We start from the raw sequence: 15,901 nt of genomic DNA, 5'->3' as shown, positions 1-15,901 counted from the left end.
CGGCGCTGGAGGGGGAGAGAAAGAAGGGAAGGGGGAGCGGGGGGACGGACGGACACACCGACACCGGCCTCCCCCCGCTCCGCTCCCGGCCGGAGCGAGGCCCCGCGCCGCCGCACTGGGCCGTACCAACCAGAGGTGGGTGCGGGGGGGGGGGGGGGTGGCGGCCGAGGCCCCTCCCCCCCCCCCGCCCCCCACCCTGGTAAGGAGGCGGGGGAGCGAGGAGAGCCGTCCCCCCCGCTCAACGCTTGGTTCCGCCTGGCCTCCTTCCCTCCCTCCCTCCCTCTCGCTGCGGCCTTCTCGCCGTTACCTGTCGCCGCCGCCCTCCTCCTCCTCCATGGCCGCTCCGGTACCGTCCCCCTTCGGTAACGGTACCTACATGGCTACAACGGTCGCGCGAGGGTTCCGGGCAGCGCCCGCACTTCCGGGGCAGGCTGAGGGGGACGGGACGTCACTTCCCCGTCCCGGGCGGGAAGCGGCGTTCGTTCCCTCCCTCCCGTCCCCCCCCCTTCCTCACTGGGGCCTGCGCCTTCTCCTCAGCCTCGGGGGGTTCCCCCTTGCCCCGCCGGTGTTGCCGAGCGACCGCTGGTCTCCTCGGACCGTGTCAGGCGCTGCGACGGTTCCCTCCCCCCGAGGGACCGGCCTCCCGTGAAAGGCCTGGCGGGGCTCTGGGGGGAGGGTGTGATCGGCTGCTGCGACCCCCTCTTCCTTTGTTTTTTCCCCCAATTTTTTTGTGGCGTTTTTGTTGTGGTTGGTTGGTTTTTACGTCCCCTTCCTTTTCGTAAAATGGCCTCCCGTTGCCCGCCCCGCGGTGACGGGGAAACAAACGGCAACCGTGACAAAGGGGCGCAGGCCCCGCGCCCTTCTCCGCGGAGGCAGCTCCGTTCCCGGAGCTTTATCCCCCCCCGGGGGTGTCCGTTGCCGGAGCAGAGCTGGTTCCCGTGGACGGCATTCTGTCCATCCAACCCACCCCTTCCCTCCATCCCCTCCGGGCGGAGGCGGTGCGCGGCTGGGTCCGCCTTCCCCTGCCCGAGGCGGCGGCGGCGCGGCGGGGCAGGTGAGAGCGGGGGCGGCCCCGGTCGGCTGCTCCCCTCCGGGGGTGGGAGGTGGCCGGTGCCTTGAGGACCGAAGCCCGGTTTGAGCGGGAGAGCCTCTCGGCTTTGTCAGTGGGAAGCCGGGAAGCAACCCCCCCCCCCGGCCCCGGGTGCTGGCCGTGATGCGCAGACCGGCCTCGGGGTGCTGTCGGCGGGAGGGGAGAAAGCAGCGGTAGGGCTGCGGCGGTCCTGATGTAGAGGAAGATCCGAAGGCCGTTGTCTGAAAGGTGCTGGTTCAGCTGCGGCATGCTCTGAGGAGGGAGGTGGTCGGTGCTACCTCTTGCTGCGACGCTGGTGCTCTCTGAAAACTCCTTGAGCCGGCTCGGAAAGGACGTGGTACAGCATCGCTCCCTCGCAGGTCTCTCGGTCTCGATGGGGAAGGCAGGGCTCCTGCCGCTCCTCCCGTGTTTGGGATGCTCCGTCAGCTCCGAGATGCTGCTGCTGCTGCATCCAAAAACGTGTGCCTGCGTGGTGGCTGGTTCTGAATGCGAGGAGGGAAGGTTTTAGGACTGGGTGACGAGAAATGCACCTGAAGTGCAAGAAAGTACTAAGCTATTTCACTCCGTTAGCATCTTCCCCTCTGTATGGGAGATGTTAATAGTTTTGCAATTGTATTTACGGTCAGTGCTTACAAACATCTTGGAAGCTCTCATTATCATTTAGTGAAACGGTGTTAATAATTACTTGGGATGCTGAATTCCGTGCATTCATTGTGTTGGAAGCAGCATTTGGGTGACCTGTGTTGCATAATAGTAGATTAAGAAATACGCACACCAAGCTTCTGTTTTTTTTCACAATCAGATTAACCTTAGTTTCTCTAACACTTGCAACATTTCTTGAGCTTTTATATTTTTGTGCGAGGTGTAAAGGTGGCTTTATAGAGTTCTTTGTGGATTTTGTCAAACGAAAGTATCTGTCTTTATATATAGGCACTAACAAGTAGTCAGAAAAAGGGTAGCAATGGCTTTTAATCTTCACTGTTAGATGGTGGTCATTCCAAAGTCCAGAGCACTTCTAGTCTTAGGCAAATGAATGCAGTGAGAAACATGTGTCATACATGTAGTGCTGATTGTCAGAATCTGCTTGGTGATTTAAGAAATAGTTAGAGCTTCTGACCATAAGGTATTGGTTTTGAGGTGAGCTACGTCATAAAAGAATTTTGTATTAAATTTGTTAGAGTACCTAACAGATGCTCGCCAATGGATATATTTCAATCGTAAAAAATATTTAGTGTGCTCTGTGAAAGAATCGTGAAGGACTCTGTGCATAACCAGGGTTGCAATAGATAGTTAAAAAACACAGAATCTGTAGTGCTGGAAATGCTATGCTTTATTTTCACGATAAACCATGTCTTGGTAGAATACATGTAATTTTTAAAAGATGCTATATGTCCTCTTTCAGGTGACTGCTTTGTCTCTTGTTGCTGTATGTGTTATCTTTAAATAATTTTATTCTTTCAGTTTTAAAGATGGACTCTGGTTATCTTGAACTCTGGCTATATTGTTGGCTTTCTTATTTTTGACAATTTTTAAAAAATTAGGGTTAAACCTGCAGTTTCTCATGAAAAGAAAGTTTAAGTGAATACTATTAAAAGGAATTTTGATGTGTGTCAGTGATAATCTCACTGAAACTATTTAATACCCAAGTTGGTTTTATCTCTTGCCTTTTGTTTTTTTTATCAAATATGGCTCTGAAAGACTCTTTCATTTTCTCACTTTATGCTTACTTTTCAAGAAGATGACTAGGTGGTGTTAGGGTTGGATGAAGACAGCTCAGCTGGTTGCACTTATCTAATCTGTAGCCCTATGGCAGAACACCTCAGTGAAGGCCAGGTGTGGAGAGTGTGACAGGGCCCTGTTGTAAAGTTGACCAGCCCTTGCAACTGTATTTTTACCAGCTGCTTCACCCCTTGCGTCTTTGCAGTTTTGGAGGAAGGGGGATGTGACATAGGCCTCCCCTTCACCAGAGAAGGAAAACTGATTTTGCTCCCTTTTAAATTGTGTTAGAAAACTACTGCTGTAAAACTTTACATAAGGTCAGTTTCATGGTTTTTTTTTTTTCTCTTTTATGCATTTGACTTAAGTGTAGAATACTATAGTTTCTTTGGAAAACATTTCATATGAAACAACTAATGCAAAAACATGGTGTGCGTGTCCTTGTTAACTAGTGTTGCTTCTGCATTTTATTTTTTTGCAAAATTTGGTGTTTGTTTTCTTCTGGGACTGTAGAAAATGATCCCTGTAGACATACTGCTCTTACAGTGATGAGGTTAAACTGTACTGGTGTCAATTAAGTGTAGATGATGTGTGTGGATTAAGAGTAGATGATGTGTACTAGTCCTGGTCTGGATTAAGAGTGACCTTTTTCCCTGCAGCCTTAAAATTGGAGGGGGGAGTAGTTCCCCTGGTTTGATCTATCACGTGTCCACAAATATATTTGTTGTAGTTGGAGTGAGAAAAGGGGGTGCTATTTATTTCAGAAGCTGTGAGCTGGTGCTAATTCAAAATGTTGTTAAAACTGTGACACCATTTCTACAAAAGCACTGTACAGACAGCTGTCATTTCTATATATTCATGCAGGCTGGCTGGCAGCAAAACAATGTTTATTCCCATGAAGGCCACTTGCACACAACAGAAAATAGCATAAGCAATTTAGTAATCGAACCAAGTATGACTGCTCTGTTAAAAACTGAGGGGAGAGTAATAGTTTTTTGTTAAAACTAGGTGCTTAAAAGCACAAGCAGATAATGTCTTTATTTTCTTCACTCTTAAGTCTTCTGAGAAAAGGTTTTTCTCTGCTTCTGTTTTAAGTTGGAATTGCATGTATTTCTGATTAAATTTTGAACTGCTCTGAGTAGAAAGGGAAAAGGAGCTTGAATGCAGGTAGTCTTATGAATATGATGTCTTAAAGCTTAAGAAATTGGCGAGTTGTTGAATTGGTAATTAGCTACTTCTTGTAAGTCAGAATTTGTCTGATACTCAAAGCCTATCCTGTGTATTTTTTCCACCTTTAATACAACATTTTTATTGCTAACGTAGTTAAAAGTTGGAGCAGATAGAAGGAAGAGTGTAAAGTGCACTGCATGCTGTTTGTTCTTTTGAGCTGAAAGATTGAATGTTTGTGTGTAATCCAAGAGAAACGGTCTACTAACCACTGCCACGTTTTCATCTATTGGTAAACATCAGCTGCTGGTTGGTCTTAAGGGAAGAAGACTGAATTAGTTCCAGATGGAGAACTCTTTCAGCCCATTTTAGGCTTCCCAGTTGATTTAAGACAGCAGGTCAGTAATTTAGGGGAGTAGTTTTGTTCTTATTTGCTGTTCTGCTTCCTGCTGTGTGCAATCAGTGATATCAAATATGATATTGCAGTGCTGCTGAGGGTAGGAGTTTTGTGTTTAATTGCTTTTGTTTTTAATTGAATAATATAAACAGAAGAAGTATTAACAAAGTTGTGATAACTCACCATTTTGAATGTAGAGGGGTATTTTTTTTTAAGACCTGAAAAAGGAGGAGTCATCAAGAATCCATTTTTCTTAACAAATTCTCTTAAAGAATGCGTATCTTCCTTCAAAATTTTGTCTTAAACTGGGTTAAGACAAGTATATGGTTTAACGTGAGTGTGTCAGAGGATCTTGTACCTCGGTGTGCTGCTAGCGTGATTTCCTGGTAAAATGGAAAGAGAGAAGGGGATAGGGATAGAAAGCCTCTGTGCATAGTTGTAATAACAGAAATAGAGAACATGAGGAATGGAAAATTTCAGTGTAAAGTAGCTGCTGTTTAGGATATTGAGACTGACATGATATAGTTAACTCTTTCGTACCTCTATATGATTTATTTTGAGATGCCATATTGGACATTAAAAAGGTATGAAGAAAATAGTGTATCCTATTCGCCTGTTCACATGCTAACAAAATCGGGGCAGGTGCAGTAGCTCTTGTTACAACTCTTGTGGTTTTGCTTGCCATTGATTATTTCTCGTGCTGCCATTGTTTGATGCACTGTAGTATTATGATCTTGTTTTGGACAGCTTTTCCAAGATGTCCGGTGATTAACTTCCCACACAAGAATTACTTTTTAACTGTATAAGGTCTGCTGTCTTGGCTATCCAGCAAATGTGCTTCTGGAAAAAAGTATTTCAAATGTAATTTCCCCTAGTATTTGTTTGTTGAGGAGCAAAAGAGGTCATGTCTGTCATTTCATTCTTACCCGATTCATCCTATGTTCTTTTGCTTATAAAATACAGACTGCAAAATAGAAAGTGATAAATCTCATACGTGTTTTAATGTTGCAGATAAGCTGCTCAGGTGCAATTTCTTTCCTTCCTAATACAGACTTTGAATCTGTTAGTGTTTTGACTAACTAACTAACATTACGTGACTTGAGAAGAATAAAGGTCATGGTGTGTTTTTGTTGCCCTCTGTACTCTTCTACTCTAACTTGCCACATTTCATGTGATTTGTAAAAGGAGGAAGCTCTAGTTGCAAATGATTTAATGCATTTTTCAGTCAGATCTTTTAAAAAGGCTTTAAGAATTATTGCCAGCACTAATACTGAATTGCAAGCTATAATAGTACTGCATGGCAAAATAAGTAATGCTGCATTATTTACAAGTAATTGAATAGAGAACAAGTTTGTTTGGAAAGCTCTTGGGCGTATTTTCCTACTCTGTTCACCTAGGTCTCATACCTACCAGGATAACTGTGTTCATGATTACTGGAAGTTACAGTCCTTGATTATGGATTGCTCAATTTGACTTGAGTTGATAACAGGTTAATTAGTACTAAGGGTATGGGCTCCTGCCCAGATTTTCTCAGTTGTGAAGATTTTTCTGTTGAATGGTTATAAGAAGACCTTAGACTGAGATCAAAGAAACTGTAGAATCTTGAAGAGGAGTTAATTATAATTGAGAAGGCTGTGTTGACATGCTTTAGAGGAGAAAGAACTTAAAAACACATGAAGTCTTTTGTGTGTGTGCGTGCTATTTTAGAATAAAAAAATCCCCCTTAGTGCTTGATCTTGGTATCATGATATTAGGAGTACAAAATCCAGTCTGAAAGACAAGCTACGGAAGTCTTTTTATCTTTGATAAACTGCAGGTGAAATGTGGTATCTTTGATGCGTTAGGGATTTAAAATGTCATTACGTTCAGAGCTACATACTTTTTTCCTTCTTTCTCTTTTTTTTCATTCTTAGGCAGAAAAAATGGAATAGACCACATGAAGAAGCATGTGAAGTTTATTTTTCTGCAAGATGTTATTCCGAGGACCAAGCATACTTTTTCAGGCCACAGGAGATGAAAGACTAATGACATATTTTTGTTTTGTCAGCGTGCTGTTCTGTGCTAAGTCAATGTTGGTTTGTATTAAGGACAAATACTAATTTCTTAATGCCAGCATGTCGACTATGACAAGTGCTCAGACACCGGAGGAACCTAATCCTCCCCCGCTTGAAGAAAAGCCAAAGGGAAAATCACTATTTCATTTCGGTTCGCTCTTTGCTAACAGGAGTGAAAAATTCGTAATTGCTAGGAGTGATAGTGTACCAGAGGAGAATGTTCTGAAAATAACTATCACGGAGACTACGGTCATTGAGTCGGACTTGGGCATCTGGAATTCTCATGCTCTCATCTACCTCACTTTGTGGTTTTTCTTCAGCTTTTGCACTCTTTTTCTTAACAAATATATTCTTTCATTACTGGAAGGAGAGCCCAGCATGCTAGGTAACCCTACCTTTCTTTTACGCTTTAATTCCAGTAAGATATTTGACAATACCAGATCCTCCTATATAAAGCTGAGGGACAAAATTGTTTGACTGAAGTGAGAGAGGCCTAGTTAGGAGGTGTGGGGGTGGATCTTGGGGCTGGGAAGTTGAATTGTGATCCTGGCCTGTAAAGGGGCTTCTGACTGTCTTTTCCTCCACTCGCTGAAAGATGGTATGAAACTTTGCTCATAGAGGAGCTGTAAGATGGTGTTTGAGAACTAAGAGGTGGAAATAAAAATGTTATTTTTTGTTTTCTGTGTTGGAGGGTAGTGTGGGTTTTTTTTGTTTTTGTTTTTTTAAAAAACCCAAAATCTTCAGTCAGTTGTTGATAGTCTCTAGTGCTGTTAAGATTTTGATTGTCTGCACATGTGCAAAAGTTGCCTTTGTGTGATCTCTATTATCCAATGGGCTGCTTATTTCTTTTTTTTTTTTAAGGGGGTAACAAAGGGCACTTAATCTGTGAACCAGATTTTTAAGGTGTATGCCACCTTTGTTTTATTCTGTTACCTTGCTGGTAGAAGGAAAGGGCTTCTCTGAGAATTTATAAAATCAAGACAGCAGTTGCCATGCTTCTTAACAGTTAATAGTACTACACATAAGTTTGTCTAAGAAAATTTCTTATTGCTTGATTCGTCATGTTCCCATCATCTTCTGATTTTATTTTATTTTTTCCTCTCATCTTTCTTTAGGTGCTGTTCAAATGCTTTCAACCACCTTCATTGGCTGCATAAAAATGTTTGTTCCATGCTGCTTGTATCAACACAAAACACGCATCTCTTATCCACCCAATTTCATCATGATAATGCTGTTTGTTGGATTAATGAGGTAAATAGTTAAATATTTCCTAGAGATCCGTCTGGTTGCTTTGTTGCATTCTTCTGAACGGAAACTGTATTTTCATGGCTCTCTTCCTTTTCATTCTTGATTGGAAGGTGTTTGGAGTATTCACCTTTTGCCCCCCAAAAATCACAGGATAACTTTATTTTTAGTTCCTGTTGCGAAATGCTACGTTCCTTTTTCCAGCTGTCAGTTTTTTGGCTTCCCATCACATTTAGCTTCTTTCAGAACACACTTCTCTTTCCATTTACTCTCTTCCTGTTCTCTTTTGAGGCTGGTGTTTGTTTAGCGTATTAGTTTTTATTATGATGTTGCTTTGTTCCCTTACCTTTTCCAGCAATGTGCCTCAAAAGTGATACAGGCTATTAACATTTATCTTTTAAAAAAGTAAATATTTGCTGTGTGCTGGGATAGTATCAGTTTGTGGTCTTGGAGGGAATAAGAATATATGATTTTGTTTCCGCTGTGCTGCAAAACTGATAAAGGATAATAGGTTTCAGATTAATTCAGAGAAGCTTTATCGTAATAACTGTGCCGCCCTGTTGTTTAATTTAATGGTTTAAAGTATGGTAAATATGTAGTGTACCTAATTTACGCTAAAGATGGATAACTGCAAATTATAATATTTCCTTGGTGAATTACTGTTTATCAGCAGAATTTTGCTAACTTTTTCAGCTGAACCTATTGAAAACTTTAGTTTAAAACACTGTCATCTGAAGTTTGGTTAGAGTGCATTAAAAAGTGAACTTTGATGTTTTCTGAAAGTCCATGGCACATCTGTAGAAATTGGACAATTGCCCAAGGGTGCCTTCATTTGTGCTAAATAAATAATAATGTTTAAGCCAAAGTGGAAAGAAATAGACCTGACGCGTTTCACCTCGCACGTACTGAGGAGTAAAGGTGTGCAGCTGATCGGTTACTGCGGTTCAGTCAAGCTACTATGATTCAATAATTTGACTGCCAGCTACGCCTGTCTATATTCTTAGTTACTGCAGCTCAAATTTATAAGCCTGGAGAAATTATAATGCAGTTCTTTTTTAAGCATTATTTTATTTTCTGCTTAATTTCATGTGTTGTTCTACTACAGATTTGCAACAGTAGTCTTGGGTCTTGTCAGCTTGAAAAATGTGGCAGTTTCATTTGCAGAAACCGTTAAAAGCTCTGCACCTATTTTTACTGTTATCATGTCTCGGATGATATTAGGGGAATACACTGGTGAGTACTTGACTATTGAAATGTGATTTTTTTTTTTTTTTTTTTTTTTTTTTTTTTTTTTATTTTATTTTTTAAATAATACTGTTGCTTAGTTGGCCATGGACAAGGAAATTCCGCTGAAGTACAGTAAATGCAGCTGGAAGAATTATTCTGTTGGAACACTATAAGTAGAGTGTATACATAAGTAAAAAAGGATTTATTTTAATGCAGCTGTGTAAGGGCAGGGTTGCTCTGAAGTTATTTTTCTGTCAAGAAAATATTACTGCAGCCTTAAATAACTGAAGTTCAGTGTGTTCCTTCTTGTAAGGACAGCTTGCTTCTCAGAATTTAAAATTCTTGAATTTCATCACTCTGTTCACTCTATGATTAAAAAAAACCCCACCACCAACCAACTGGCTTACAATATGATTTCTCCCAGTCCACAATATAATTTCCTTGTGATTCCACTTGCAATTGCACGCTACTTGCTTGAAGAGATTTTGCTAGTTACCAGCTATAAGTCATAGGAGTAATGCAGAATCCATGTATAGATTGCTTTGTGATGGAAAATGGGAAAAGGCTGAAATAAGCCAGAGGAAGAAGAGTAATTCAATCACAGAGTAAACAGGGAGAGTATAATTTTCTTCTGTCATTTGGTGAAAAAGATGAAATGAAGACAGTCATCGGTCCGTTTTCTTTCTCCAAGGGAGATAGTTTTATCAGTGAGTATACATCCACATTTTCAAGCACACCCTGCTATTGTCTGAGATCTCACTTTAGAACCTCTGTACTTTAAAATCCAGTCAAATAAGTTGCTCTTGCTTTCAACTAAAGAAGTTAAGGTGGAATTTGAACTTTAAAAAAAAATATAGTATCTGGGACATGTAATTGCAAGTACAGTAATTAAACTCAAGATTTAAATTTTTCTTTTCATTTGCAGGATTGCTGGTTAATCTCTCTCTGATTCCTGTTATGGGTGGGCTAGCTCTCTGTACAGCTACTGAAATCAGTTTCAACATTCTAGGTTTCTCAGCAGCTTTATCTACTAATATCATGGACTGGTAAGGCATAATGATAGTTGTGTATGTGGAATAAAGGAATTTTGTTTATTGGTAGATCGAAGAAAATTGTTGCTTGTGGTTGTTTTATACCAATGTTTAAATGTTGGTATTTAACTTGTATTTTTAACAGAAGATACAGTTCCTCTATCTTATCTGTTAGCATTAATGAGATTAAAAAATAGTATAACTCTGTTAGTCTAAAGGAGTTAGACCGAACTCCTTTCTATAGTTGCATAATGTGTAGAAAACGTACTTACCCATCTAAGGGAAACAACTGTCTGTCTTGTGGATTGATTTATTTGTCTTAACTAAAACACAGATAAATGGTGTTGGTTTTTTTTCCAGTTTGCAAAATGTCTTTTCCAAAAAACTACTCAGTGGAGATAAATACAGATTTTCGTAAGTATTAAAAATATTTCAGGTTTGATTATAGATGGAATTTGGGCTGTGTAAAGAAACCATGTATTTATAATTATATTGCACCAAGATTTATTTTTTTTTTCCTCACACTGTGACAGCTTTAACTTAAATCATTTTATCAGGAAAAGAAAACTCCTCTATGCTCAGATCCCACTGTGGTAGGTCAGAGTCTCATAATCGGCTAAAACTGTCCGCACACACAAAATGAGTTATCTTTTAGAGAAATAAGTCCTTATTCTGCAATCATAAAACATACCTTAACGTTGGTAGGCATGCAGAAATGAACTTAAGAACTCGCTCAATATTTTAACTATGAAACACGAGCCAGGAGTAAAATCTCGTGGTAAAATATACCTATAACTATATGTATGTATTTTACCACAAGATAAAATGCTAGCTTTGGTCTTCAGAAGATGTGCCTCTTATCTTTGGTCCATCTCAGCCAACACAAAAAGCAAAACACTTTCTTTGCAAGAGATTGCTGAATTTGTTGTCCCCAAAGCTTGGTAGATGGCTTTTATTACTTTTTTGGTGTCTGTAAATACAGTAATGATGCAGCTTTCTTCAGCTCTAAGAAAGAGAAAGCTTTTAATAATTTTAACCATTGTTTTTTCTCCTTTGTAGAGCCCCAGAGCTTCAGTTCTACACAAGTGCTGCTGCAGTGGTTATGCTTATTCCAGCATGGATATTTTTCATGGTAATTTGAATTCACTAACATGGATTTATGTTTTCTTTTTGACCTGAGGACAATGTGCAACTAAGATTAAGATTAATTTTTACTTTTAATTCTTCCCATTTTTTTAAAAATCACCCTGAAATGCGTTTCATCTTATGTGTGCAAGAGATTGGGGCGGAAGGGAGGGTGTAAAAAAGATAAATTTTTCAAAGAAATAATCTAATATAGACATGAGTTGACAAGTGACCCAGAAAGCCTGAGATTATTTCAGGATTTTTGAGATCAAATCATAATTTTGTCTAAGTGCATTTAAAGTTTTAGATAAAGACTTGAAAACCAAATCTTAAATATTTCTTGACTTTCTGCCAATATTCACATGGTGTACAGGAGTATTAACTCGCTGAAAGCAAAATTGAGCTGAAGTAAGTATAGTGTATCAGGTTAAATATGTATCCTTCATATTCTGACATTTCATTGCTATGCATCAGTGTTCAAAAAAGAAAATATCTCACAGGCAGACTGACACTGGAAAGGTCAGTCAGATGAGAGCTGTTTTTCTAATATATTCTAAACATCCTGTATGCTTTAGGTTTTGTTTTGCTGAAGTTTAAATGTAAAACTTACCTGCTTATAATAATAACGAGTTGGGTGGAAAATCACTTTTAGATTTGCTTATAAACTAAACTCTTAAAGTCCTCCTTTTTTTGTTCTTTAGGATGTGCCTGTGATTGGGAAAAGTGGGAGGAGCTTCAGCTACAACCAAGATGTTGTCATACTTCTCTTAATAGATGGAGTCTTGTTCCACCTACAAAGTGTTACAGCCTATGCCTTGATGGGAAAAATTTCTCCTGTGACTTTCAGGTAAAACTGTATTTTCATGTCAAGAACACTTGTTTTATTTTTCTTTTCTTACCTAGTATTTTTGCTTAAGAACTAGGCAGTAAAGGTGTTGTGCAAAGAAATAAATAATGTAAATGCATAAATGCTTCAAATTAAGAAGAAAACTTTTCACATCCGTATCACCAAAACTTGGTGGTTTGCTCCCTCACTGTGTGAGGAGAGCAGCATTTGACCCATGCTGTTGAGCTTATGGAACAGGTGCTCACATTTGCTAGCAGGTGTGTTGTATTCAGGTTTAACAGCTGTTCCTTAAAGCTAGTTAATGAGACTGAACAGATTCACTGAACCTCTAGATCCAATGTTTAAGCTGCCATTTGCTTCAGTGATAGGGCAATACTTATATACATTGTGGTGCAGTACAGAATATGAGCAATCAGCTCTGTATTCCTTTCTTCTGAAGCATGACACCAGCATGTCAAGTTGTATTTGTTGAATTTGATGTGTTCTCTAAACGCAGCTTCCACTTACATTGTTGGTTATTGGCAGCTTTGTTAGGCTGTTGCACAATTCTGATTCAATAATTGGTCATTTGTGTGAATAGCCCTAGGGCCTGTGGGGTAATCCTGGTCCTGAACTCCGAAGGCTTCTGCTGTCTTATACTTTCAGGTGCCCCTGCTACAGTCTTGTGACAATTTACTGTTACACACACGCTTACTCTGAAGTTGTTAGTCTTCTCTACTTAAGAGGATGTAAAAGCATATATATTCACCTTTACATGTATACAAAATTTCTTAATTCCTATAATGTTATTGGTATGATTTAGTTATTGATTCTTTTCAAGTTGTAGTGCTATATTACCTGAATAGTAGCAGCATACTTGCAAACGGTAGTTATGCTGCTAGTGTTCTGTTAGAATTTTCTGGATGTCTGTGTTAGCTAGAAATGAATTGCTATCGCTGTACTGCATACTTAAAAGCAATGAAAACAAAAACCTGCGATGAATTACTCGTACTAGCTCTAAAATTAAGATGAGTGTAAAGATACGAGTGCTGATATACAAGCATTTTGGTATTGGTATTAGCTTCATGAGGAAAAGTAGAGTTTAAAAAAGCAAGCAAAACAGAGAGGTCCCACTGCATTAAAGCGTAGTTGTGTGTGGGATATGAGAAAGCTTTCTTTGGCTTTAATTTTTATATTCCTTTCCAGTGTTGCTAGTACTGTGAAGCATGCGCTGTCAATCTGGCTAAGTATTATTGTGTTTGGTAACAAAATCACAAGCCTCTCGGCCATTGGGACTGTTCTAGTGACAATTGGAGTTCTACTATATAACAAGGCAAAGCAGCATCAGCAAGAGGCTATACACAGCCTGGCAGTTGCAGCCCCGCAATCCGCACAAAGTACAACTGAAGATACTGAGCCACTCATTTCCAAGGATCTGGAACCATATGATTAATACGGCCATTTATTCTTCCAACCTAGTGTAGCTCAAAGGAACTCTTCCTGAAAGTGGTTATTTCTTCAACTGTTGATGCTGATTTGGTCCTTTGAGTTCATGGCAGGTCAAGCCTGGGACTTGAAGCAGAGAGAAAACAATGGGAAGAATCCAATAAGCTTTGATTTACTGAGAAACTGATATACCAAACAGAGGACCTAGTGTCATGTAATGTGGTAAACTTGGGGTTTATTGTCTTTCCTTGACTGCAAATAACACACAAGCCTCTATATTAGAGAGACAACTTCAGTGTCTTGGGGGAAAATGATTTCTTTCTCCCTACCCATCAAAATAATGTGAAAACATGGACCCATCACTGGATTCTGCTTGCTTGCAGTGGAATGAAATTGGTGCATAACTGAAATTCCTAGTTGTTTGGTGCTCTACGCTGCCCACATCCTCCATCATTTGTGTGCATTGTAGACCTGGAAGAAGGAATGAAACAAATGACTTACTCTGGTGTATGTTTAGTTGAAGCAAACTGTGGAAATGAGTCCATGCCCCAAAGCAGTGATGAGCTGCTATTTCTGACTATAAGGCTAGGAATGAAAAGTGATTTTTCTACTAAAATTTAACATAGAAATATCGCATCCTGGTTGTGTATTGACAATATTGAAATGCAAGTGTACACACATATACATACACTGTATAAATGGACTGTTGAATTAAATATTTGCAGTTGCTTAGAGGTAAAAAACACTGAAAACTTTTGGTGGTAAAGGAAGCAGGATCTCTATATTTCTATAAGAAACCATTTTAATATTTTAATTTCTTGCATTTTATTATGTATTTCTGTTATGAGGGAATAAATCGATTTTTTTGGTATTATTTCTAAGAGTGCAACAAAATACCACCTTTTAGAAACTCAGGGTTATAATTCTGACCTATGTGCAAAGTATTTCTATCGTTTCTGATTATGTAAACAATCTCAGAGGTATCTGTGACAGATGGAAGAGAGGTCACTAAAGGGAGGAATGTTAACCATAAACTGAGGCTAATCTTTATTTCTACTGCTCTTAAGTTTTCTTAAAAAAAAAAAAAAAAATCTGTTTTGTGGTAGATCAAAGATTAAAAGTAAACTTTCCTTTAAAAAAATTCTTAAGTATTAGTGCAAAAAAGCACATGTAGCTACCAAAACATTCAAATGGACTTTTTGGTAACAAAATTAAATTAACAATTAAAGTGAACTGTTTTTTAATAATTGCCACTCTTCTGAAAGATTGTAGCATGGCATTAGAAGCATGGATAAAGTGGTCTTTTGTGGTAAAAATAATTTCTAATGGGAAGTTACCAGTGGAGTTCCTGCAAAATTTAAGCTCATGCTTACGTTTCTGCATGTGAGGTATTCCGTTAGCTTTAGTGAACTATTCCTGCCGCGAGCAGAGCAAAAATGTGTTCCAGGGGAGTCTCTCTGAAGAAGCCTGTCTTCTATTTAAATAGCGTGTGCTTGTTTTGTCTTACGCTTACTTCAGGCTACATTCCTACACATGACTGGTCACCTGGGGCGTATTCCCTGAAGATTTGAGTGGGAGGGAAATGTGAATTTTTTTCATCATTGTATATGTGATGTCTGTGGTTTTTTGTTTCTTTGTACTCCTATCACTTTTACAAAAGCTGTGGACTATGGGGTGGAGCTCTGTGGTTTTTTGGTTTTGTTTTTTGTTTTTCCCGTTATGCTTTCAAAAATCTCAGTGTATTTGGCAGAAAACAAAGTCTGGTTTGCATCATATTTCTACTCTTGTTGGAAGACAGAAATACGAATGGCTTTCTGGTTGCCTAGCTCTGTTCTCACGTGAACTGCTTCATCAACTGATTGAGCGTCATTTTAAAAGCTAGCAGGCTTTTGCCTTTCCTATTGCTGGAAAACTTTTTGTGAACCAAACAGCTGGGAGGATTTTGGAACTTGTAGTTTCTGACACATGTCTAAGCTTATTAGTGGCTGGTTTAGCCCCACCTGTTCTGTGGCAGCATGATAATCGTGTTTTACTAGGGGTTTGTTTTCACAGTGTTGACCTTATGTACTTTTCTATGCAGTCATCTTGGCCTTTTATTAGATTAAACAAACCAACCTCTTTACTGTCTATTTGTAAGACCTTTTCTTTCTCCAGTCATACCGGTAATCCTCCTTTGTCGTTGTTCCTGTTGGGTAAACAAGAACCGTTTTGTTCCATGTTAAGAATTCTTTACTGTATTATACTCCACCTGTCTGCCTTTTTGTTGCTTTGGATGACGGCAGGGGTACTGCCCGCTTCCTTCTGGAAAGCCCTCTCTCGAAACACTCCAGGGTTTCTTTCACCGGCGTTTCTCACAGCCGCACCCCTGATACTTGTGCACTGACCAAGACGAGCTCTGTGAGCTAGAGATAAGCGGGTTATTTGTTTTACATTTGTCAAGGACGCTCTCATAGAAACAGCACGTCTTCCTTAAAATGTGAATTCCTGAAATAACACAAGTCCTTGCTGAAGAACACAGACTTGCAGATGGAGGGTGTTACTTGCAGCAGTTAGCATGTTTCTAAAATGACATCATTT

General features: G+C 39.8%; 1 protein-coding gene across 4 annotated transcripts; it reads left to right on the top strand.

Moving 5' to 3' along the window:
• The first annotated feature begins 328 nt into the window (after window positions 1–328).
• On the top strand, window positions 329–13,870 carry LOC104837960 (solute carrier family 35 member E2-like). 4 transcript variants are annotated; one of them, XM_010577445.1, is made up of 11 exons: window positions 1,073–1,711; window positions 3,015–3,126; window positions 4,130–4,371; window positions 6,284–6,809; window positions 7,540–7,675; window positions 8,775–8,902; window positions 9,822–9,942; window positions 10,288–10,341; window positions 10,987–11,059; window positions 11,754–11,899; window positions 13,085–13,870. In XM_010577445.1, the coding sequence occupies exons 4-11, from the start codon at window positions 6,485–6,487 to the stop codon at window positions 13,329–13,331; spliced, it is 1,230 nt and encodes a 409-aa protein (XP_010575747.1). In that variant the 5' UTR covers window positions 1,073–1,711; window positions 3,015–3,126; window positions 4,130–4,371; window positions 6,284–6,484; the 3' UTR covers window positions 13,332–13,870. The 4 variants fall into 4 exon arrangements, with proteins under 4 accessions (XP_010575750.1, XP_010575747.1, XP_010575749.1 ...); XM_010577448.1 differs by lacking the exons at window positions 1,073–1,711; window positions 3,015–3,126; window positions 4,130–4,371 and adding an exon at window positions 329–362 and having other exon boundaries at window positions 13,085–13,546; XM_010577447.1 differs by lacking the exons at window positions 3,015–3,126; window positions 4,130–4,371 and having other exon boundaries at window positions 1,073–1,635; window positions 13,085–13,546.
• Window positions 13,871–15,901: the final 2,031 nt, after the last annotated feature.

This window comes from Haliaeetus leucocephalus, unplaced genomic scaffold (genome assembly GCF_000737465.1).
Source record: "Haliaeetus leucocephalus isolate CR32 unplaced genomic scaffold, Haliaeetus_leucocephalus-4.0 Scaffold556, whole genome shotgun sequence".
Classification (NCBI taxonomy): Eukaryota; Metazoa; Chordata; class Aves; order Accipitriformes; family Accipitridae; genus Haliaeetus; species Haliaeetus leucocephalus.
This window is presented reverse-complemented; position numbering and strand designations above follow the sequence as displayed.

What these genes read in the sequence shown, in the direction of transcription:
- LOC104837960 (XM_010577445.1), top strand. Translation starts at nt 6,485, where the DNA reads ATGTCGACTATGACAAGTGCTCAGACACCGGAGGAACCTAATCCTCCC. An exon ending in AGGAGAGCCCAGCATGCTAG is followed by an intron (nt 6,810 to 7,539) that starts GTAACCCTACCT and finishes ATCTTTCTTTAG; the next exon opens with GTGCTGTTCAAATGCTTTCA. An exon ending in CTGTTTGTTGGATTAATGAG is followed by an intron (nt 7,676 to 8,774) that starts GTAAATAGTTAA and finishes GTTCTACTACAG; the next exon opens with ATTTGCAACAGTAGTCTTGG.